This window comes from Miniopterus schreibersii (assembly GCF_964146895.1).
Source record: "Miniopterus schreibersii genome assembly, chromosome: 4".
Classification (NCBI taxonomy): domain Eukaryota; kingdom Metazoa; phylum Chordata; class Mammalia; order Chiroptera; family Miniopteridae; genus Miniopterus; species Miniopterus schreibersii.
The window spans coordinates 71,414,725-71,438,790 of NC_138105.1; the positions used below are offsets into that span (position 1 = coordinate 71,414,725).

General features: G+C 48.3%; 1 protein-coding gene across 5 annotated transcripts in view; it reads left to right on the forward strand.

The window, feature by feature from the left end:
* CACNA1A (calcium voltage-gated channel subunit alpha1 A) overlaps positions 1 to 24,066 on the forward strand; it is a gene marked incomplete at its 5' end in the record, with an annotated part of 198,458 nt that overhangs the window by 105,145 nt on the left and 69,247 nt on the right. For 4 of the 5 annotated variants that reach the window (XM_081134439.1, XM_081134442.1, XM_081134440.1 and 1 more), the window contains 11 exons: positions 192 to 248; positions 1,302 to 1,391; positions 8,987 to 9,196; positions 12,473 to 12,585; positions 13,782 to 13,894; positions 14,034 to 14,165; positions 14,465 to 14,537; positions 16,374 to 16,491; positions 16,617 to 16,684; positions 19,908 to 20,014; positions 21,643 to 22,449. In XM_081134439.1, the coding sequence (XP_080990565.1) occupies positions 192 to 248; positions 1,302 to 1,391; positions 8,987 to 9,196; positions 12,473 to 12,585; positions 13,782 to 13,894; positions 14,034 to 14,165; positions 14,465 to 14,537; positions 16,374 to 16,491; positions 16,617 to 16,684; positions 19,908 to 20,014; positions 21,643 to 22,449 (1,888 nt within the window). Of the gene's footprint in view, positions 1 to 191; positions 249 to 1,301; positions 1,392 to 8,986; positions 9,197 to 12,472; positions 12,586 to 13,781; positions 13,895 to 14,033; positions 14,166 to 14,464; positions 14,538 to 16,373; positions 16,492 to 16,616; positions 16,694 to 19,907; positions 20,015 to 21,642; positions 22,450 to 24,066 lie in introns of all 5 variants that reach the window. The other variant, XM_081134443.1, reaches the window with a different exon arrangement.

A 24,066-nucleotide genomic window follows, 5' to 3' on the forward strand; every position in this document is an offset into this window, starting at 1 on the left:
CTATTACTATTTCTGCTGAAGTGAGGCTGTGAGTCAGAAGTAACTGAGCAGCACATCTCTGGCTGATTGAACTGTTGCCATCAGCAAAGGGAGGTGGTCGGGCAGACCCTTCTCCTTTCTGGTCCAAGGGAACCCATCCCCAGGAGAGTCCTCCGGACACTAGAGCTTAACTATGTGCTCTTCCTCCTCAGAAGAGGTGATCCTCGCCGAGGATGAAACTGACGGGGAGCAGAGGCATCCCTTTGATGGTAACTGTCCTGAACCTGGCTCTGGGTGGGTCCCAGGGAGATGGGGGAATAGGCTACTTAGTCCTAAGGGGCCTCCAGGGAATGGATGTCCAGGGTCCAAGTAATGTCAGGAACAAACAGGAGACTGAGTCAGGGTCAGGAAGATACGAGGAATGGCAGAAATCTCCTTCCTTGTGGGATTTCAGGATCTCGGCAGAGTTTGCATCTTCTCGCCCACCCTTTCTGCCTTAACCATGAGCCCAACTTCTGCTTTGTGCCTCCTTTTTTCTCATCTGCACAATGGGCATGACCATAATATAAGGGTTACATTAATTCCTTCAAATAGAATGCCTAGAACAGTGCCCAGCTCAAGATCAGCACTCTGTTTTTGTTAAATTAAAATAATAATAATAATAATAATTTCACCAAGAATCCAGCTTACTGTTAAGGACACTAATCTTGTATGTTAGAAATTCAGCTAATGGAACAAGTTTTGATTGAAAATACCAGGAGTAAGAAGGAAGTAAAGGAGCTGGGACTCCATCCCGTAGGTTACAAACTGCATTTTACTATTTGTGAGAAAGGGAAGAGATTACCCTTGGGGGTGTCTGAGTCACTTCATTGGAAATTAATGCCTCAACTCATTGTGCCCTGGAGAGCTCTTGGGGGAGTAGAGACTAAATACTGAGCGAGGGTGGCCACAGTCCCAGCCTGCCTAGCAAGTACGCTAAAGTCAAGGGGTGGACTGTCTTCATAGGAGTCACTATATATCCAGTCCTGGGGCTCCCAGAGGGGATACAGTGGCTGAGATCCCAGTCTTAGACTGAACCAGACTTGATTCTCACCCTTTACCCCTTGAGCAAAGTGATGTGGCCTCCCTGAGCCCCAGTCTGCACATCTGTAAAATGGGCATACTGTTACTTCCACCAAACTGGATTGCCACAAGGGTTAAATCCCATGACACCTAGAATGTCCCTGGCAGAGCTCCTGGTCCCGAGGACACACTCGGTTGATATCATTGCTATCGCAAAAAGGGTCACGTCTTTTTCTCTTGCCATGTTTCCATTGTTGGAGCTCTGCGGAGAGCCACCATAAAGAAGAGCAAGACAGACCTGCTCAACCCCGAGGAGGCTGAGGATCAGCTAGCCGATATTGCCTCTGTGGGTGAGTCGCTCCTGTTTACCACTGATCGCCTGGGAGGTGGGAGCTGAGAGCTTGGGCACCGGGTTGCTTGGGTTTGGGTCTCAACTCTGCCCCTTTGCACCTATGTGTCCTGAAGGACAATGTGATGATGGGAATAATAGCGGTGCCTATCTTCTAATATTGCTGGGAGGATGAGACTAAATGATCCACAGTAAGCGTTTAGAACAGCACCTGGCAAATATAAGCTCCCAATAACGTTGCCTGACATTATTCATTCATTATTCATGATAATATTATTATGCATTCATTATTCATGATGATAATATTATTCATTAGGACTCATTAAGGGGCTGCTCTTGTTAGGTGCCCAGTTGTGAACAAGACAGAGACCATATCCCTCCCACGTGGAGCTTGCCATTTAGTGCAAGAAATAGATATTAAACAGATCATTACACAAATAAACCTGTCATAATAATGGCACTGCAGAGGAGACACCCTGGGCTTGGCCTGCCTTGGGAGAGTAAATGTGATCAGGGAAGCCTTCTTGGAGGAGGTGACATTGAAGCTGAGAACTAAAGGCTGGATAGGAGTTTGCCAGGGCAGTGAAAGCAGAGAGAAGCATGTAGAGGGCTGTGCTTAGACCGTTGCCGTTGGTTATGGCGAAGGGCAGAGTTTGAAGTGGGAGAGGACACTTACCCTTTTCCTGCTTACCCCTCTTCATTGAGACTGTGTTGCTTTTGACCTTCTCCAAAGAGAATATCTTAGTTTTTGAAATGGGTTTTAAAAATTCCAAGGGTGAACGAGGTGGTGGCAGAGCATCCAGGCAGAGGAGATAACACAGGACTCAGAAGGAAGAAAGCATTTGGGCTGGTGGGGGAACTGTGTGGCTGGAACAAGGGGAAGAAAGGATGGGAGAGGGAGGGGGGCGTGAAGAAGGAAAGGAAGGAGAGAATTTCATATATGCATATGTTTCTAATCCATTGCAGTCTCGAACCCATAAGGGTGGCGGCACTAGAGCCGCTTAGCTGTGGCTCTGTGGCATGGTGTCGGGGCCGCTTCCTGTGCCTGCCCTTACGAGGAGCACCGCCGCGAACACTTATGTACAATTACTCCCCCACCCTTGGGGCGTGTTTCCTTGGGGATAATTACAGGATCAAAGATATTAACAGCTTTTCAACTCATTATACACAGAGCGCTTCTGAGTTTCAGAAACACTGAACCCATTTCTAAACCTGCCAAGCACCCATGCATTCACAGATTCCCCACCCCGTTTCCTTTCCTTTCCCAGTGAAGCCGGTTTGTAATGATACCTTAAAGTTTTCATTTGCATTTTTAATCTCTAGCCAGAACACTCTTTCCCTTAATGATGAACTAGTTATATTCCCACATCTGTCTCGTTCCTTCCAGCAAGTTCAAGGATTATGGTGCTCCATCAGTGCTCCTTGCATTTGATCAGTCAGGTCTGTCTGTTCTGTATGTTTTCCCAATTAGGTTGCCTCCATTTTTTTAACCTGTTTGTTATATTTTGATAGATAACCTTTTTTGTTCATTTATTAAATGCCAGGCACTGAAAAAAAATTGAGGTTCCCCAAGTCAGGACCTCCTCTATTAATAAGACTAGATACCTGCTTTTAATTAATAGGGAAATGGTTTTTTTCATCAGTCATTTGAAAACAGATGAAAAATGCTACTACCTGATGTCAGCAAGGATGTGAGCAGATGGACATTGTTGTATGCCATTGGCAGGAGTATAATTTGCAGTGTATGGTTTGGCATTATTTAAATAATTTGAAATTAATTAATTCTAGATGTTTATGTTCTTTGATCTAGCATTTCCACTTCAAAACATTTCTCCACGTATGCAAAGGACCTATGTACAGCTTCTTCTCCACGGCATTGTTTCTGGTGTTCAAAAAAGTAAAAACCAGAAACAACGCATGTGGCCAAAATTGGGAAGATAGTTAAAGATGTTATAGTATCTACATACAGAGGAATACTATGCAGCCAGGGAAAAGAATGGAGTTCTTTCTACTGGCATGGAAAGATGTTTGAAATATATTTACCAGTGTAAAAAGCAAGTTACATGACATTATGTAAAATGTACAATGCCATTTTAAGACAATATTAAGGAGTGTATTGATGTAAGAAATGTCCAAAGCTAGAGAATTTTATAAGAGTTTATTAGAGACAAATTGATGACATTGCCATGAAGCAAGACCTCAAATGCTCTGGAGAATGGCAGTTTGCAGCTTCTTTTATACATCTGAGATTCAGGAGGGAAATTAAGGAAGATTACATGAAAGTGATAGAAAACAAGGTGGGGATTGGATTCCAGGATAGTTAACAAGATTATGAGGGTGGTTATGCCTCTTAGGGATCTGAGAAAGATGTATTTCAAAGGTCTGTTAACCTAGATGCACAGAAACAATGGACAAGGCTTGCTTAAGACAAGATAAACCTTTTACTAAAACTATATGCCTGGGGTATGACTACCTTCTATGATCTGCCCTGGTGGGAATTTATGATCAGATCCCCCATGAGGTTGCTTTTGGTTAGATTTACTACAGTGCCCTTCTTGTCCACAAGAGTCAGATGTACTTAAAAGATGTGGAAATTGGAGGATTGTGAGGGATTCTCATGTTTTATGTGATATTTTTCTGGAATGTATGAATTAGTGGCATGTGTTACTTTTGAAATCAGAAAAGTATTTAGGTAAGTTTAAAGTTACATAAAAGCAATGGGGACTAATTAATTATAAGGAATCTCATGGCTCTACAGGGCCGGGAGGAATCTGTTTGGTGGAAAAGCAAAGAAAGCTTCTGAAGGAGGCATTTCTACACTCGGCTTTACATGGAATGGGGAGATTTTATTAGTTCTCTAGGGCTGCCATAAGAAAAAAAAACACAGGCTGGGTGGTTTAAACAACAGAAACTTATTTTCTCACCGTTTTGGAAGCTGGAGGTTTGAGACCAAGGCATCAGCAGGGTTGGTTTCTTCTTGGCGTAAGGATGGTCCTTTTCTCCCCGTGTCTTTACATCATCTTCCCTCTGTGTGCCTGTGTCCTAATCTCTTCCCATAGTATAGGGACACCAGTCACACTGGATTAGAGCCCAACCTTATGACCTCATTTTAATTCAATTGCCTCTTTAAAGGCCTCGCCTACAAATACATCACATCGTGAGGTCCTGGGGGTTAGGACTTCAACACATGGTTTGGTGGGACACAGGTCAGCTCACAGCAGGGGGCGATCCAGGAACCCACTGGAGACAGTCACAGAGGGTTTGTCTGTGGGGGACCCTGCTCTCGAACGCGTGCCAACATACGAAACTCGCTACTTGGAGAACCCAGCTTTCAGGCTGGCATTTGATAAACGTGTCTAAAAGGACACGGAGAAACTGAAACACGAAGCTGTCAGACTGAATAAAACCTGATGGTGTCCTGCGGCACCTATTAAGAAAGCAGGTGACCTTCAGCTTTCTAAATGGATTCAAAAGGGCCAGTGACTTGGTCTCCTGGGACCACGTTTGCTAACCAGCAAACCCACCAAAAATCCTGTTTCTTTGCTGGTAAACACATTGATAAACACATTGTAAAGTGGCCTCATTTACAGTTGATGAATTTACAGAGCTTGAGTCATTTATAGGAAAAGTTGAGCTGAGTAGAAGCTGCCATCACAGCAACATCTCTCTAGAAAAATCCGACTTTAATGATATAAGTTCCATGTGGGCTGAATTCGTTTCCTGGGGCTGCGGGCACCACGTACCATAAACTGAGAAGCTTAAAACAACAGAAATTTATTCTCTCACAGTTCTGGAGGCTGAAGTCCAAACTGAAGTCAAGGTGTTGGCAGGGCTGTGCTGGCTCTGAAGGCTCCAGGGGAGAATCTGTCCCATGCTTTTCTCTTAGCTTCTGGTGTTGTCAGCAATTCTTGGCAATCTTTGGTTTGTACATATGTCACTCCAATCTCTGCCTCTTTTGGTACATGGTCTTTCCCTGTGAGTCTCTGTGTCTCTTCTTCTCTTATAAGGACACTAGTCATTAGATTTAGAGCCCACTCTAATCGAGTCTGACCTTAATCTGCAAAGACCTTATTTCCAAATAAGGTCACATTGACAGGTCCCAGGGGTTAAGACTTCAACACATCTCTTTGAGGAACACAGTTCAACCCACAACTTAGGCAGCACCTATTTCCGTTTACAGAGAATTTTAAGGGCATCTAAATTGCCCCAAATCCCCCGATTAAGCCTTGATAGTGACATCCTGCTGCCCTCACCATGGAACTTTCCAGACTGGTACTAGCCTCCTCTGGCTCTTGACCCTTCGAATGTGACTTGTCTGAACTGAGATGTGTTTCAGAATAACATACCAGATTTGGAAAACTTAACACCCAAAAGAAAAAGTGTAAAATCTCTCTTTAATATATTTCTATGTTGATTCCATATTGAAATGATAATATTTTGGAAATATTGGGTTTCATAAAATATCTTATTAAAATTATTTTTAAAAACTAAGGATTTCTTACAATTATAGTTTCAGACCACAGAGAAAAAGTAGAGAAAAGAATGTATAGAAAAACAGAGCATGGGTCAAAGTGAATATAAAATGGAATAAATATAGGTGACAGAGCACAGCTAGTATGGGGACCTGGCACATAGTAGGTATTCAGTTCATAGTCACTTCCCTCTCCCTTCCTGATGAGTGGTATGCCTGTTGTGGGATATATCTCCAGGCCTGGTGATCAGGAAAGACTTCCTCCATGAATTGGCATGTGGACTGTCTTGATTTCAGCTCTTGGGGTTCAGTAGGAGACTTTAGGCCTAATAACCATTTTATGCCAACATCATGCTAGGGTGTATTAACCCACTGATTCCTCCCAACAGCCCTGTGAGGTGGGAAGTGTGGTTGTGCCTGATTTACAGATGGAGGCACTAGAGTCCCAGGATGCAGGGTGACTCGCCCAAGGTCACTCACCTTGGTGATGGGGACAGGGTTTTTTGTGTGTTTTTTCAAATCACAAGCAAAAGTATATTTAGAGAGTCACAGAGGTAGAAGAAGTGAGCTGTAGAAGAAATGGACTCAGGAAACAAGTTACAGAGGCAAACGATGGGCCTTTTGAGCTTAGGAGAAAGAAAGGCAAAGAAAACCTGCCTGGGGGAAGGAAAGGGAGAAAGGCTTGCGTGTGCTCCAGAGAGAGAAGTTGAGAGAGAGAGAGAGCTGGAGCCAGGTTTTCAGTATGACTCCAACAGGAGTGGAGGTCAGGAAGGCCCTGCTCACTGTAAGATCACTCTCTCCCTGTGAATATCCCTCCCTGACCCCTGAGACCTTTAGGAATCTCATTTCCCTTTGCCATGCCCTGTGGATGGATACCTGTGGGTCCAGAAATACCCCAACTGGGAAGAGCCATGTGGAGCTTCCCTGGGTTCTCAAGTCCTATGAAGTCAAACAAATAATGGACATGAGGGGAGAGGTCAGCCCTGGCCCTGACCAGTTGCTGCCAGGTGGGAATGTGGCCCCTCCCCATGGTCATATGTTCCAGGAGTGAGTGCCTAGAACACGGGCTCTGAACTGACTCAGTACTTCTTAACAATCACCAGACCCCTCTCAGCCTCTGTTTCTTTGGCTGTAAAATGGGCTAATGTTAGTCCCTACTTCCTACAGTTGCAATGAGGAGCAAGCAGGTTCATGTCAAATGTGTAGTTCCCCTCCCCCACCCCATGCCTGGTGCCTACTAAATGTCCAATAAAGGTCAGCTATTTTCTGTCATGAGAAGCTGAAATCTATACTTTTATGGGAGAATCTCCGAGGTTTTAAATGTGGACCAATAATTTCAACTTTTACAAACTCAGGATAAACCAGTATGGTCCCTGGAGTGCCAACTCGCAACCTCTGTTTAGAATTTTGCTAATAGAAAGCGGAGCCCTACAAGATGTTTGCCTGGGGCATGCCTGGCTGTGGGATGGGATTGATGAACATGCTAGATGGATGGACAGGTGAATGGACAAATGAAGGAATGAAGGAGTGTGTGGATGAACAAATGAATAATGGACGGATAGATGAATGAATGAATGATGAACAAATGAACAGATGGATGAATGAATGAGCAGAGGTGCACACTAATAAATGAATAAATAAATGTACTGATTAATGAACTAAGGAATGAATAAATGAGTGCACTAATGAATGAAAAAACTGATGACTAAATGAAATAATGAATGAACCAATGAAGAACAGTAAATAAACAAATGGGTGGGTGCAATTGAAGGTTTTCAAGCGGTATTTTAAAAGATAAAATAAACATCCAAAACTGACCTCTGACCCTCCCACCAAACCTGCCCCTCAGTGGATGGTAGCTCTATCCCTTTTGGCACTCAAGGTAACCTGGGCTCCTCCCTCTCTCTCACACCCACACTGATCCATCAGCAAATGTTGACATTTACCTGAAATAATATATCCCAAATCTGCCTACTCTTCATTCTTCTTAGCCATGACAGAGTCCAGCCCCCATCATCATTTGCCTGGACTAGTGCAGAAGCCTCCTCCCTGGTCCCACAACTCCTGCCCATGCCCTCTACAGTCTGTTCCTCTCACAGCAGCGGGAGGGCGCCTGTGAGTGCCTGGGTCAGGGCAGAACCTCAGAACAAAACCAAAGTTACTCCCTCAGCACACAAGGCCCTTCACAACCTGCCTTGTCACCTACCTACCTGTCCTCACCACCTCTTTCTCTTCTCAGCCACTCCACCCTGGCCATACTCGCCTCCTTATGCTGTTTCCCAAATATGTCAGGCCCATACATTCCTGTCTTGCTGTTTACTCAGCCTAAGATACTAAGGTGACTTAGATTAATACCTTTACCTTGACCACTTGATTTAATACTGAAGCCTGCTCTGTGGTCCCTTCTGAAGCTCCCAGTCCCCTTATTCTGCTCTACTTTTTATTTTTTCCAAAGGACTTTTCACCTTCTATTACTCTATTAGCTATTTTATTATATTATGTTTGCTATCTGTCTCCCCCACTGGAGCATCAGTCCCAGAAAGGTAAAACTCTGTCTGCTAACTAGAGTATTCTGAGCACTGGAGCACAGCCTGGCACATAGTAGGTGCTTCCTAAATGCTTAAGAACAAAAACATGTGCAAGCAGAGAGCAGAGCTGATTCATTACTCAGTGATCATTTCTAAAGTGAAGTGTCCATGGAAAACTAGGGTCCTATTCGTGCCTCTTCCTGGAGGCTTTCCAAGCATGCTCCATGTTGCTCTTTTTTCTACTCCTGCACTGGAGGATCCTGAGCAGAGGCTCCTGCCTCATCCTGCCCCACAGCATGACCCCCAGAGTCATCAGATGTCGCCAAGATGGGGAGACACAGAAGGTTGGCTCTGGCAATGAGAGCCGTCAGCCTCTCCATTGACACATTGGGTATTTCCAATACCATTATTTGCAGGGACATCTCCTTTTAAGCTTCATCTCTGGAAAGCTAAGCCCTTGGGTCATGATGGTTCCCTTGGGCCAGAGGGCTTGCTCGGGAGGCTAATGGATTCCCTGGCCACAATCATGCCTGGGCCGCGCGTTGGTTCATTTCCTCCACAGGAACACCCTGACATTCTTCATCCTTTCCCTGGCAGGGTCTCCCTTTGCCCGAGCCAGCATTAAAAGTGCCAAGTTGGAGAACTCGACTTTTTTTCACAAAAAGGAGAGGAGGGTGCGTTTCTACATCCGCCGCATGGTCAAAACTCAGGCCTTCTACTGGACTGTGCTCAGTCTGGTAGCCCTCAACACGCTGTGTGTTGCTATCGTTCACTACAACCAGCCCGAGTGGCTCTCCGACTTCCTCTGTGAGTACCACCCAGCCCTGCCCCCACCAGCTCTCTGATCCCTTCCTCGCGCCTTTTTTCCAGTTTTTCTCTGGTAGTATGTGTCCCTTCTTTGGTCCTTGTTGAATCTGCCTTTTCATTTGGCCATGTCTATAACTGGGATTGATGCTGATGTTGCTGCTTCCACAATGACAGGCCCCAGCTTCTTTGGGCCTGAGAGCTGGAAGCTGGAATTCAGGCCACCAAACACTTCTGTGTTCCCTTTCTAAGAGAGAGACATAGGGGTGATGATGCAGAAGGCATTAGAAGGGAAATAGAGAGAGGCAGAGACCGAAAGAAAGCCAGATAGAGATAAAAACATACATGAAATTTCTAGGTGCATCTCTGGGAATGTTGAAATAAATAATTTGTGATTCAGAGATGGGGGTGCCTTAGGGACAAAAAGTAGCCCCATTTTCTCCACTTATTTCTGACTTTTGCTTCTCCCCTCTTCTATCAAACCTGCTTTTTTCCCCTTTCCTCTCCTGCTCTGTTTGACTTCCTTGTGTTTGAAATTCATTCCTTAGAAGATCCCCTCCAACAAATGTGAGAGCATCTTGCTCCCTCAGTGGGTCCCAGGACCCCTAAGGCTTTCCCCTTCTGGGCTTATTCCCATATTCTAAGAATTAGCATGAAATAATATCAAAAGTGGCCAGGTGGGGTTGAGGAGAAGCAGTGAAATGTAGGGAGACCTTTGACCAAGATTTTTAAAAGTAAAGAGCTTTGAGGAATCAACAAGAGTCATGGCTGGGTAGTGAGGTAGGCAAGTGGATGCCCTGGCTCTGGCTTGTAGCCCCTGAGTGAGAGCTTACCAAAAGCATTTTGCCTGATGGCTGTCCTGTTCCTGCATCTACTGGCTTATCTGACTTAGGTCTGTGGATTCTCTGCCCTTCTGACATTGTTCAGAATTGTCCTAGACAGCTACTGGAGACAGTCGAATCTTCAGCCTAGAGAGGCCTGGGAGCCTGGTCCAGGTCACTGTCTCCTTGTAACCCTCATTGTTTCCATTCACATTGGCTGACCTTCCCAGGACACACCCTAGGGTCCAGTTCTCCTTCCAAGAGCCCTGACCTAGTTCCAACCTTAGTAATTACTGTAATCCCCCTGGAGTCTCTTACAAATGAGGACTCTACTTCTAGTCTTAACCTCCTCTGATAGTCTATTTTTAATCTCCCATATTCTCCCCACTAATCACCTTGATCTGTCTGTCCTGGTTCAGGAAGAGAGGGTTGGAACTTTCTGCCCTGGGCCTTTGTGTCTATAAAGGTTCTTAAATTATCCCCAGCTGAGAAAACTGAGACACAGAGAAGTTAAGTAGTTTTCCCAGGGTCACACAGCTAGTTCATGGTGAAGTCAAGATTTGAACTCAGACTCCAAGATGGCAGACAGGTGGCCTGGGTGTCAATGCCTGCCTCTAACTTGCTCTCTGACCTTGGACAAGCCATTAACATATCCATTAATTGAAGACATCTTCAATTAGAAAACACTCTTTTATTTTATGTTCCACTAAGAAAGGAAACAATGCTGCTGTTTAAACTAGGACATGCCGATTTTAAGATACACCCCAATTTCAGAAATGTCAAAATGTGAACAAAAATGTGTGTCTTAAAATCGATGTAGTAGTTTCTCTCAGTCTCAAATTCCTCATCTGTACTTGGTGGAAATTAGATTCAATGGCCCAGAAGTTTCTTCCAGACCCACCAATGCCATGGTCCTGTGCATCAATGACTATCATGTTTCCATGGGAACTGGGGAACAAGCTTCTTGGAAACTTAAGCCCTCCCAGAGTTGCTTCTGGTGGTTCTAGGAATGCACCAGATGCTATGGACAGACTTCCTTCACTGATATCTTGGTCCTGGAGGTCCTGGAGACCCTAGAGTTTCCCTCAGACACTGGGAGCTCCCCGAAGTCCCGGAAACTAAGGGAATGTTTTGACAGGAATGAGTGCACAGGACCTTGAATCAGCTCAGATCATCTCTTAAAAGAATGATATAGCAAACACCCTTGACCTTCAAACGGAATTAGCTATGTGACCCAAATTGAAATTCTTGGAAGTGTGAGTCCTCTGTCTTCCCTTTCTGTCTGCTCTCTTCCCCTCAGAAGCCCTCGTTACCTTTCCCTTCCGTCCATTAGGTGAGTACCCATGCCCTTCTTGCCCCGCTAAGAAGCCCTCTCAGAAAAAGACCTAATATTAGACATTTCTTTGCCAGTGCAAAAAAATACCCATGTTTTCTCTCCCAGAAGCATTTGCACTGTTATGCTTTCTCACACAACAAAAAGGCTTTATCTTGCTCAAGACTTTTAGACATCAGCAAGATAGGAGTTCCAGGGGACATCAGAGAGGTTTTCCAAATTGGGAGAAAAACTGTGCCTTAGATTGATTCCCTGTGATGCTCCAACTAAATCTCTTAACATAAGAGACTTACAAATAGGACACTGTTATGATTTCCACTTTCCCTTGGAGCTCAGGCATATAAAAGTAGATTAATCAGCCCTGGCTGGTGTGGCTCAGTGTTTAGAGCATCGGCCCGCACTAGAGGGTCATGGGTTTGATTCCCAGTCAAGGGCACATACCTGGGTTGCAGGTTCGATCCCCAGCCCTGTTGGAGTGCATGCAGGAGGCAGCCTATCAGTTGTCTCTCTCACATCGATATCTCCCTCTCTCTCTAAAAATCAATGGAAAAAATACCCTCGCATGAAGATTAACAAAGAAAGAAGTAAATTAATCATAATTCTTAGATTGTGATACGCTGGCATCATAGGGGGGCCATCGTTATTTTGTTAGTTAGCCAGTTAGTAAGTTATTGTTAGTTAGCCAGTTAGTTATTTCATTTGTTGGTTTGCTCATTAGTGTTTAAAATGTAGTAAGCTCCCAGGAACTCACCACTCAACACAAAACCTAAGGTCTTGGCAATGATCTACATCCAACCCTTCTCATCGAACCAAAGCAACACCTGAAAGATAAAGACCCGCTGAAGTTTATCTCACTCTTTTTAAGATTGGCCTGGGTAGGTTGGTTGGAGGGTGGGGGACAATTGTCACTCCTTCCCATTAACAGAGGTGAAACTGAGTTTTGTGGAAAGGTAGCCTTGAATAATCTTTGGCCAAGGACACTAAAGACTGTCCTCTCTCCCTTTACGCCAGGCCAGGCAAGGGACAGGATTGGGATTAACAGGAAAGTCAGAGCCATCTGACTTTGTAAACCCTTCCCCCTCAACAAAACTAACCTTCTCTCTGTTTCCTCCCTCTCCCCTGTAGACTATGCAGAATTCATTTTCTTAGGACTCTTTATGTCCGAAATGTTTATAAAAATGTACGGGCTTGGGACACGGCCTTATTTCCACTCTTCCTTCAACTGCTTTGACTGTGGGGTAAGTGCCCTGGTTTCTAAGGAATTCATTTCTCCAGCATGGCTGACACTCAGGGACACTGGAAAGGGAGAGCACCGCCCCTGGGTATGAGAGGCTCAGCTAACTGCAGCAGGAATGAGAGGACCATCTCAAACACTGGGTATAGGCTCCCAGACTGTCCGCCGCTGCCAGTGGGAGGGGCAATGTATGGACCTTCTTTGGAAAGTGGGGGGACCTGGCCATGCCACCACTGGGGATTGGCGCTAGAGAAACCCGCACAGATGCCCAGGAAACACATACAAGCCTATTCTGAGCGGCCCTGCCTATAATAGTCCCACACCAAATGATCCAGATACCCCTTTGCAGTAGAATGGGTCAGTGGTGGCGTGGCCATGCAGTGGAATTCTCCGCAGCAACGAAAAGCCACCCTCCACAGCTGTGCCCATGGACTGTACAATATTGCACAGAAAGAGGCAGGCAGTGACCAAAGCAGACCATACGGGGTGTGCCGTTCTGCTCATCAAAGTTCACATGGACGGAACTAAGCTGCATTGGTTAGGGATGATACTCAGATACTTTAAAAAGACAGAGACCTCAAAAATATTATGGTAAGTGAAAGAAGCTGGGTACAGAGGTCACATATTTGCGTAACTCCATTTCTATGAAATGTCCAGAAGAGGCAAATCCATAGAGACAGAAAGCAGATCAGTGGTTGCCAGGGGCTGGGGGAGGGGGCATGGAGAGCGACTGCTCATGGGGACAAGGTCTCCTTTGGGGATGACAGAAATGTTCTGGAACTAGATAGAGATGATGATTGTACAATATTACACATGAATGTTGCCACTGAATTGTGCACTTAAAATGGTTAATTTTATGTTATGTGAGTTTCACCTCTATCTTTTTTAAATCAAGGAAATAGTTATTACAAAATTCAGGACAGTGGTTATGTCTTAAGGGGTCCCTAGAGGCTCCTAGGGTGCCAACATGTCCTGTTTCTCACGTGGGTGGTAGCTGCATGGGCACTCACTTTGTAATGATGTGTCTCAGGAATTCTTTGCTCTCATCAGCTCTTAATAAAAATAGAGAAGGGATGAGAGAGGCCTGAGACCCACACCCTGCTTGCATTTGAGGGTGGGAGTCGGGTTGGGTTCCTGCAAGATTCAGGCTAGGGTGTGTTTGCAAGGACTGTGGACACGAGAGCAGATCCTGTGTTCTAGGTTATCATCGGGAGCATCTTTGAGGTCATCTGGGCCGTCATAAAACCCGGCACATCCTTTGGAATCAGTGTGTTACGAGCCCTCAGGTTATTGCGTATTTTCAAAGTCACAAAGTAAGTCTTTGGGGGTGGGGAGGACGGGCATGGGGGCCAGGGGGGTGGGGCACCTCCAGCATGTTGAGAAGGTGGGCTCAGCTGCCGCCACCCAGTCCCAGCCTCACCCCCCGCCCCCACCCCCGGCCTCTGTTGGCAGGTACTGGGCGTCTCTCAGGAATCTGGTCGTCTCTCTTCTCAACTCCATGAAATCCATCATCAGCCTGTTGTTCCTCCTTTTCCTGTTCATCGTCGTCTTTGCACTTTTAGGAATGCAGCTCTTTGGCGGCCAGTAAGTGCTCAGCAGCTTCTCCGACGTCTGCTTCCCTGGGGTCTGGCCCAGGCACCCCTTCAGCCCCCACACGCCAAGCTCAGAGCCTCCAGAGACTCAGGCCCACCTTCATCATGCCGACTGCCCTTGTGGCCTGGATGCCCTGTGCACTCACCCAGACAGGCAGGGCCCAGGGTACCACTCAGGTGTCCTCTGGGGGACAGAGATGCTGGAGATGTTGCCCTGGAAACAAGATGCTGAACCATGCCTCACAGTGCCTGGGGCAGGGCCAACGGGAAATGTTTGCCTTCTCCCCACAGGTTTAATTTCGATGAAGGGACTCCTCCTACCAACTTTGACACTTTTCCAGCAGCAATAATGACAGTGTTTCAGGTACGACCTTCACCCAGCCCCACGCTGTACAGGGCCACACAAGAAAGCACCAGAGTCCAGAGGCAGGGGGATGGGAAACATGGGCAGGAGCCTTTATGGGGTTTCCATAGGAAGGAGTAGAGGAGGCAGGGTGAGCAGGGTGAGGATTGGCTAATTTGGATAGTTTCAGCGGGTTCTGGGGTGTAGATGCTTTCCTGAGTTGTCTGGTACCTGGCCCTGGGGTGATTTGGGGAAAGAATGCTGGCCTTGAGTGTGAGAGCCTGATAGAGAAGGTGGCTGAGCGCCCTGGCGGGTTTGCTCAATGGTTAGAGCGTCGGCCTGCGGACTGAAGGGTCGTGGGTTCCATTCCGGTCAAGGAGGCAACCAATCGATGTATCTATTTCATATCAGTGGGAAAAATATCCTTAGGTGAGGATTAAAAAAAAAGTAACAGGTATTCAAGATATGTTTCATTGCCACCCCAGTAAATTTAATAAAAATAAATAAATAAAAATTAAACAAAAGAGAGAAGGTGGCTGAGGTATCAAAGCAGCAGAATACAAAAAATAAAAGACACAGCTGCTACACATCCTCTCCAAGACATCCCACTCCTGTGTTCCAGAACAAAGATACTCACCCTGGGCAGTGTCTCCAAACCAGGTTCTGCACCCATGTGGGCACATGACCTGAGGATTGGGACTGGCCCAGCTGGGAGAGCCTTTCTAGTGGGTTCTGTCTCTTTGGAGGACAGTGTATGGAAAATGGGACTTCACTCCCGCCTTCTCCTGGGGGGGGGGGGGGTTCTAAATAAGATCCCAAGATGGGGGTTGGAAAGAGGACCATCCATGAAGCAAAGTTCTGAGCCCTCACATAAATGATTCAATAGTAGTAACCACCACCCACAGATCCTCAGCACAGAGGTTCTGGCCCAAGAGCAATTCTGCCCCCCAAGGCCACTTGAAAGTGTCTGGAAACACTTTGGGTTGTAACCCCAAACATGGAGGTGGGTGCTCCTGGCATCTAGTGGGAGGAAGCCAGGGCTGTTGCTCAACATTCCACAGTACGCAGGATGCCCCGCCCCAAATGTCAGCAGTGCCGAGGCCAAGAAACCCTGGGTTAACACATCAGCATGTCGGGAGTTCTTTCACATTTACTTGATCCTCGTGGAACTACTATGAAGGAGGAGAGTGAAATTTTTTTAATGAGTGTGTGGATACCACACATGTGTCCTCTCAGTCTTTCCGTGAGCATCAGCCCAATTTCTGTTTGCCAGCACCTGCTGGCAGGGCCTTCTCTGGTCACGAGCACCTGCCCTGCCCCAGGCACAGCAGCCCAGAGGACCAGTGAAGATGTTACTTAAACAACAGCAATTTATTTCTCACAGTTCTGGAGTCTGGAAGTCAGGTCAGGGTGCCCACAGGGGTGGTTCCTGGTGAGGACTCTTCCTGGCCAGCAAGCAGGCCTTCTCGACAGGTCCTTACATGGGGGAGGAGAGCCAGAGAGAGAATGCCCAAGCTCTGTTGTGTCTCTTCTTACAAAGGCACTAATCTCATCACCTAGGGCCCCACCCTCATGAACTCATCTAACCTTAATTACCTACCATTTCCAAATAGCATTGCATGAAGGCTTAGAGCGTCAATGTATTTATTTAGGGGGCACGACTCAATTCCTATCAGATCCCCATTTATATCAGGGAAACAGTTACAGAGGTTCATGACTTCCCCAGGGCCCCCTTTCCCTAGAAGCTGGGCTGAGAGCCCCTCACTGCAGGGACAGGCAGGTTTGGGCCCCACAGCTGCGTCTTCCAGGGCCCATGGCTGAGAGGGGGTTGGCTGTGTGTTCCTCCCTCCCTTTCAGATCCTGACGGGCGAGGACTGGAACGAGGTCATGTACGACGGCATCAAATCTCAGGGCGGCGTGCAGGGCGGCATGGTGTTCTCCATCTACTTCATCGTGTTGACACTCTTCGGGAACTGTATCCTCCGTGGCGGGACGTGGGGACATACCTGGGCCTCGGACATGCCCAGATCGGGGCATGAGGGAGGGGATCACATACTCAGGTCCCAGTGACATTGCTTTCCCTAACTCTGGCGTCCAAAGACACCCTCCTGAACGTGTTCTTGGCCATCGCGGTGGATAATTTGGCCAACGCCCAGGAGCTTACCAAGGTGCAGTTGGTGGGAGAAGGTTTCTCTGGAAAAGTTACCGCCTGCTTGTGGCAGATCAGGACCGTGCTGGGCATGCGGGGATGGGGACAGGGTCAGAGTGTTTGCCCCAGATGCTCCATACGAGGGAGAAGGCGCCTCCTCCCCACGCAGACTGTGCTAGTCAAGTGGATTCTATGGCAGAGGAGGTGGGAGGGGGTGAGGCACCGGGTTTCAGGAAACAGATGGCAAACTCCACCGAGAGCCTGTGGATAGGCAGTGGGCAGTGTCAAGGGACCTCCAAGGAATGGTGCGGCCCCCACCCCAGGCTCGAGGGCACTGTACTGTCACTCTAGAACTGAAAGAGTGGGACAGATGGAGAATAACCTACACAGGGTCCTGGGGCTTGATGTCCATCCCCGTGAGCTGGCTGGACATCATTGCTGGTTGGTAGCAATGAAGAATTCTGATACTCATGGTGCCAGGCATTGCTGTTATCGCCTTTTTGCAGAAGGGAAAACTGAGGCTCAGAAAGGCAGTCACTGGGCCCAGCTGGCATGAAAATAGCAGCTGCTATTTATATAGCATCACACTGTGCATTGTCAGGTGCTCAGCAGTTTTTGGTACACATTAAGTGCTCAATAAAAGGAGCCTTTGTTAGTCACTGGGCACAAGCCAGGCCCCAGACCTAGAGCTCTCATTTTATAGAATGGGTAAAGGGAAGGCTGGAATTCGAACCCAGAGCTGGCAAACTCCAGAACCCAAGTTCTTGACTCACACACCCTGCTACTTTCATTTGAGCCCAGCTGGGCAGGTAATGATAAAATAATAATAGCAACCACAGAAAGTGTAACTGCCACCAGCAAACATAACAGATAGGGAGTTACTGTTATCCCTATTTCACAGATGGGGAAAATGAGACCCAGGAAGGTTAAATGACCTCACCACATAACTAGGAACTGAAAAGGCAGAGATGTGACCCCTCAAAGATCAGAAGAGCAGAGGAAATGAAATGAAAAGAGAATTTTGGAGGTCGGGAGTGAGAACCATCTGTGTGAGGAGAAGCCCAGTTTTATCTGTGGTCATCAAGAAGGAATTGTCTGGGCAAAACCTGGTGCCAATGCCACTTTGGGCAACCTTGGACTCCCTGGGAGTCAGGCCCACCACATACAGGCCAGAGGAGGCAACATTGTTCTCAGTGACACTGCTCACATCCCTGGGAATGCCCACAGGCAGGGCCACGGGGATGGTTGTGCAGGTTGTGCACTGCACAATGTAAGCTGAATACCTTTTTACAATTTGGGGGAGGGGGGTCAGCAACAAAGGCATGTTAGGAGCTAGCAGTGATCTGCCCTAAACTTTGCGCCAGCAGCCCCATCAATTTAAGAGAATGTGTAGTCTTCCTCCCAGCCCAGGAGGACCAGGCCTGGGGCCTCCCGCAGCTTCATGGCCCCAGTGCCTCGAGGTGTTCAGGATGTGTTCATGGAACTGAACTGAACTGAGCAGACCTTGCCAACCCTCCATCTGCCGGCCCTGGCAGGAGGGAGAGAGAGTTTCCCAGGCCCAGCTCCGACTGGGGAGGAAACGGAAGTCTCCACCACCCCAAACACACAGCCCTGGGCCGGGCCACCATGGAGCCTGCTGGCATGGCTGCTCTGGGGGCCGATCCAGCCATGAGCTCATCCAACTCATTGGGGAGAGGGGACACTAGGAGGGTGGGTGAAGGGGAGGGAGAAAGGCAAGCTCCTCACCTGTGAAGTGTGGACATTCTCCAGACTCACATTCTTTCCTTCATTTATTCCACAAGCATATCTTAGCATTTAATATATGGCAGGCACCCCACAAGCCCCTGATATGTTTTTAGCTCATTTAATGCTCACAGAAACCCCCGGATGCACCTTCTCAGAGCTTTTGTCATTCATTCAAAAGCATTTATTGAGCACCTACTGTGAGCAAGGCCTGGTGTAGGAACCAGGGACACAGCCATAAACAAAATAGGCAGAAATCCCTGCTCTCATGGGTCTGCTATTTGAGTGAGAGAAGCAGACAAGAAATAAATTTGTCAGATGGCAATATGTACCAAGGGAAAAAGTGACCTAGAGAAAGTCAGAGAGAGCTGAAATTTTAGATGAGGATTGGGAGGCACAGAGAGGTTACGACGCTTGCCCAAGGTCACACAGCAATAAGTAGTGGAACTGGGATTTGAATCTAAGTGGGTCTAAAATTTGTGCTCATAACCATGTGTACTGGTGCTTAAACTTGAGCGTGTTTCATACTCACCTGGGAGCTTGTTAAGAATGCAGGTTCTAGGGCCCTACCCAGGTTCTTTGGGAAGCCTGGGAATCTGTATTTGCAGTATTTCTGAGGTAGGCGGTCCCTGGGCCCAGCTCTGAGAAATGCTGGATGTTGTGCCAGGAGGAAGGGAGGCCTTGTGAGAGCTGGGGGCCTGGCTGGGTCCCACCTCCATGTTCTCGCTGACGGAGAGTGTCCTGATCTGATTATTTCCGAGGTGGTAAGATTGCTTCTTGCCCCAGAGATCCCAGCACAGGGATCACATGACTTACTGGTGGGTTCACCTCTGGCCATTTCTTTCTCGTTGCCTTTTCTTTGCTTTTTCTTTGTTGGCTTTTCTGTTTTACGAGTGAGGCCCTGCATGAAGTCTGAAGAAGGATTTAAGGCCCCAAAACATCTTTTTCTGTATGTATTTTTTAAAACATCTTCCCCCATCCTCCTCCTTTTTGAACCTAACCTGCTGAGAATATAAGCTCCTCCCAATTTCCTTCTGGAGGCTGTTGGCAGTGCATGGGATGGGCCCTGGGATGCCAGATTTTTCTGCACATGGGGACTAGTCAGTGTTGTTGTGTGTGTTTTCCAGTCTTGGTTCAGAGAGCTTACATGGCCTGGAAAGTACAGTAAGAGGAAAATCTTTGCATTAATTTCCAGCTCCTTGAGACAGAGTGCAGAAAAATCCCCACTGTGAAAAGGGAAGGGAGTCTTGTTCCTTTTCTTCTTCTTCTGGCAGTATGCTAACATAGGGTTAATAATGAGCTGGGCCTGTACATACAGGGGATAGCAGTACACTAGGCAGCTGTTCCGATTGCCTTGGCCTTGGCTCTGATTGGTCAAAACCAAGGCCAAACCTGTTTGTAAATATTCCCAGAGTTGCCCATGATAAGCAGTAGGGTCAGAAATGAGGCCCCAAGGCCTAGTTCAAGTTTTGTAAACAGGGATCCCATGTACCTTTTAGGATGAACAAGAAGAAGAAGAGGCAGCCAACCAGAAACTCGCCCTCCAGAAAGCCAAGGAGGTGGCAGAAGTGAGTCCTCTGTCCGCGGCCAACTTGTCCATAGCTGTGTAAGTGCCCTGGCTCTGGCTGGCATGCTCCTGGGCCTCCACATCTTCCCAGTCAAGGATTTGGGGCAGGAAGCAGTCCTTGACAGGGTTGAGCTTTAGGAAGAGGTACTTCTGCCCTCCCACTCATTTTCACACAATAAATAGTTAATAAGCACCTACTTACTGTGTGCCGGGCACGTTCTAGCCGCTGGGGATACAGCATTAACTGATGTACTGAGTGCTAGGGATGGAGAGAGTTGAGATTTTTAAATATAGTTGTCAGGAAAGTCTTCACTGAGAAGGTGACAAGGCCTGAAGGAGAAAGGAGACATGGGGGGACCTAAGGGAAGAGCATCCAGGCACCGGGCAGTGGGGACATCACATATAAAGGCTCTGAGGCAGCAGCATGCACCGTGTATTTAAGAGGTCAGTATGAGTGAGCAAGCGAGGAGAGTGGGAGGAGATGAAGGCAAGGAGGTGACAGGGCAGATCATGCAGGACCTTGTGAACCATGGGCAGGACTTAAACTTTTGCTCTGAGTCAGGTGGGAGCCCTGGAGGGTTCTTGAACAGAGGGACAGGACCTGACTCAGGAGTTCACAGGCTCCCTCTGGCTGCTATTCCCAGGGAAACAAACTGGGGGTGAGGGCAGGAGCCAGGAAACCAAGTTGGAGATGACTGCACTGGTCCATGCAAAAGAGATAGTGGTGGGTGGATCAGAGTGGTGACCGAAGAGGTGATGGATACAGATGAATTCTAGGCAGATCATGAAGGTAGACTAGACAGAGTTTGCTGGTGGATCAGAGGTGGTGAGAATTAAGGTGTCTTGATAGAAGGGAGGTTTGTTGACACCAAGATTCTTAATTGTGCCTCTGTGGGGTGCCCTGAGGATTGTGGGGCAGTGCATCATGGAACAATGGGGAGGAGGCTTTCTTTCCCAAAGTAGAAGGAGGTGGCTGAGAGCGGGGAGCCAAAGAAGGTTCATGTTCAGGCAGCCTATGGAAGGTCAAGGTCTGTATAAAACTATCAGTGCACACCGAACCCCTGAAAAAATCTGATACCCCAGGCAGAGCTCCAGCCTCAGCAGCATTCCCAGCAGCAGGCCCGCCGCTGGCTGCTTTGCTCCAGCATCAATAGGCACTTCCTGTAGACTCCTAAGTGCCCACTCAGGCTCTCCTGGAACCCCTAGACCTCCTATGACCTAAAACTGAAGGGTCCTACAAGCAATACAGGGGCCTCTGGAACCTGCTCCAGGCCAGTGTCCATTATGATTGGCTGAGTCAGAGGTTAAAATATTTTAAACATCAACAAGCCCTCCAGGGAGTCATGTGCTATAATATAAAGAGGACGATGGGGACACCCACCTGGGCTGAGACCCCCATCAACCCAAATGCCCAGCTAGGTGGAGATAAACATTTTGTATCTGGACTTAGATGCCCACCTGGGCCAAAACACCTATAAGGCTGAGATATCCAGCAAGGTTGAATTTTCCACACAGTTGAGACATATACTTAGGCCAAGAGCCCCAGCTGGGTGGAGATGCCCACCTGAGACAAGACGCCCACCTGGGTTGAGACTCCCATAAGCCCAAGTGTCCCATGCAGGTGCGGTGCCCAGCCGTGCTCTAACCCGTGCCCCCTTCCCTTGCAGGAAGGAGCAGCAGAAGAACCAGAAGCCAACCAAGTCCGTGTGGGAGCAGCGGACCAGCGAGATGCGCAAACAGAACCTGCTGGCCAGCCGGGAGGCCCTGTACAACGAGATGGACCCCGACGAGCGCTGGAAAGCCACCTATGCGCGGCACCTGCGGCCCGACATGAAGACCCACCTGGACCGGCCGCTGGTGGTGGATCCCCAGGAGAACCGCAACAATAACACCAACAAGAGCCGCGCGGCCGAGCCCACGGTAGACCAGCGCCTGGGCCAGCAGCGGGCCGAGGACTTCCTCCGCAAGCAGGCGCGCTTCCACGACCGGGCGCGGGACCCCGGCTCCGGCGGCCTGGACGCCCGGCGGCCCTGGGCCGGCAGCCAGGAGGCCGAGCTGAGCCGGGAGGGGCCGTACGGCCGGGAGTCGGACCACCACGCCCGGGAGGGCGGCCTGGAGCCGCCGGGGTTCTGGGAGGGGGAGGCCGAGCGCGCCAAGGCCGGGGACCCCCACCGGAGGCACGCGCACCGGCCGGGGGCCAGCCGGGAGAGCCGCAGCGGGTCCCCACGCGCCGGCGCTGACGGCGAGCCCCGCAGGCACCGGGCCCATCGCAGGCCGGGCGAGGAGGCCCCGGAGGACAAGGCCGAGCGGAGGTCCCGGCACCGCGAGGGCGGCCGGCCGGCGCGGGCCGGCGAGGGCGAGGGCGAGGGCCCCGAGGGCGGCGAGCGGAGGCGGCGGCACCGGCACGGCGCTGCGGCCACCTACGACCTGGACGCGCGGAGGGAGGACAAGGAGCGCAGGCACCGGCGGAGGAAGTAAGTGGCGGCCGCCCGGCATCTGGGCAGTAGTAACAATACCGCAGTAATAACAACAGTCCCCGTGGCCCTTGCTATACACCTGGCACTGTCCTGCTCAACTCGGTCTTCCCAGCAACCCCCTGAGATAGATCCCATTGTCATCACCCCAGTGCGCAGATGGGGAAACAGGTGGAGCGACTTGCCCAAGGTCACACATCTAACAAGTGGCCTTGAACCCAGGCCATCTGACACCTGATGGTCATCATGCCCTCCTGCATCTCAAGGAAACTCCACAGAAACTCTCCCCCAGACTTACTTGGCTCTTCCAAGTGCTTGCTGTGTGACCTTGGGCAAGTGACTTCACAACTCTGAGCCTCAGTTCCCTCTATCTGTAAAATGGCATAGTGGGATCTAAAATGGCATAATGGGTCATTGCAGGAATTAAATGAGGTAATACTCGCAAAGGGCCTGAACGTGCAGCTGGCACAGTGCTTGGTCAGCTGAGACCATTTTTAGCTGTTATTGATCCAGCTGTCTTTTTACCTGACGCTTTTCCTAAGGGGATTTAAAAAGCCACTCTGGGTCCTCATCACTGAAGGGGGAACAGGGCTCAAGGCTTTCAGAAGCATCTTCCAGGCCAGCACTTTACCCAGGTACAAACAGCAACCTCTTTTTCATAACATTTTGGAACACTCCTTAGAAGGTCCATGTAGCAGCCCAACAACTTACATGTTAAAACAGACATTATTCTTTTATTAATTAATGTCCTGTTAGTCTTCTTTTATATCACCATTATGGCATCATATTGATTTTTTTAAAGTTGTGTTGAACTGGGTCTGTTACATGACATACGCAGCAGGCCAGCACTTAAAATCAGATGTGTGCGTGAATCCCCAGGGATCTTGCTGAAACACAGATCCTAATTCAGTAGGTTTCAAGTGCAACCTGGGAATCTGCATTTCTAAAGAGTTCCCAGATCTAGGGACCACACTTTAAGTAAGAGACTCTAGAGCACAGAGTGACGTAATTCTGAGGCAGGCAACTGTGCAAAGTCATCAGGAATGCTACAGGTACAAATGCCGGCTGACTCTGGGTTGTGCGGACAACTTACATAACACAAGAACATTGCCATCAGTGTGGAGATGTTCCAAAATGGGGGCCTCCGGGCCAGTGTCTACTGTGATTGGCAGTCTCAGAGTGAAGCTCCTTATGAAATCGAGTCTAGCCTTCCTTAATTTGTCCAATAGTTGCATTCAGGGGAAATGTGATGTATATTTAAAACATGCAAAAATACTTTTTATTCTCATACAGAAAACACAGTTAGGGTAAAACTAAAGGCACAGATCATTGCAAGCAGAATTTTCACCTGTGTGAGGGGCATATGAAAGTCATGAAGGAGACGGTCTAATTCTTCCCCAGGTGGAACTGCCCTGCATATGCTAAGATATTAGTGTACCTGCATCCCACTTCCTAAATGCCCACAGTGCCCCCCAATTATTATATCATTAGGTCTCCACATATTTTCACAACAACCCCCTGAAGACCAATGTTCCAAGCCATTCCTACTCTGGGGTTTTCTCTTACAGGTTTATTCATTCATTCCTTCAGTGTTTACTAAGTGCCTACTATAGTCTA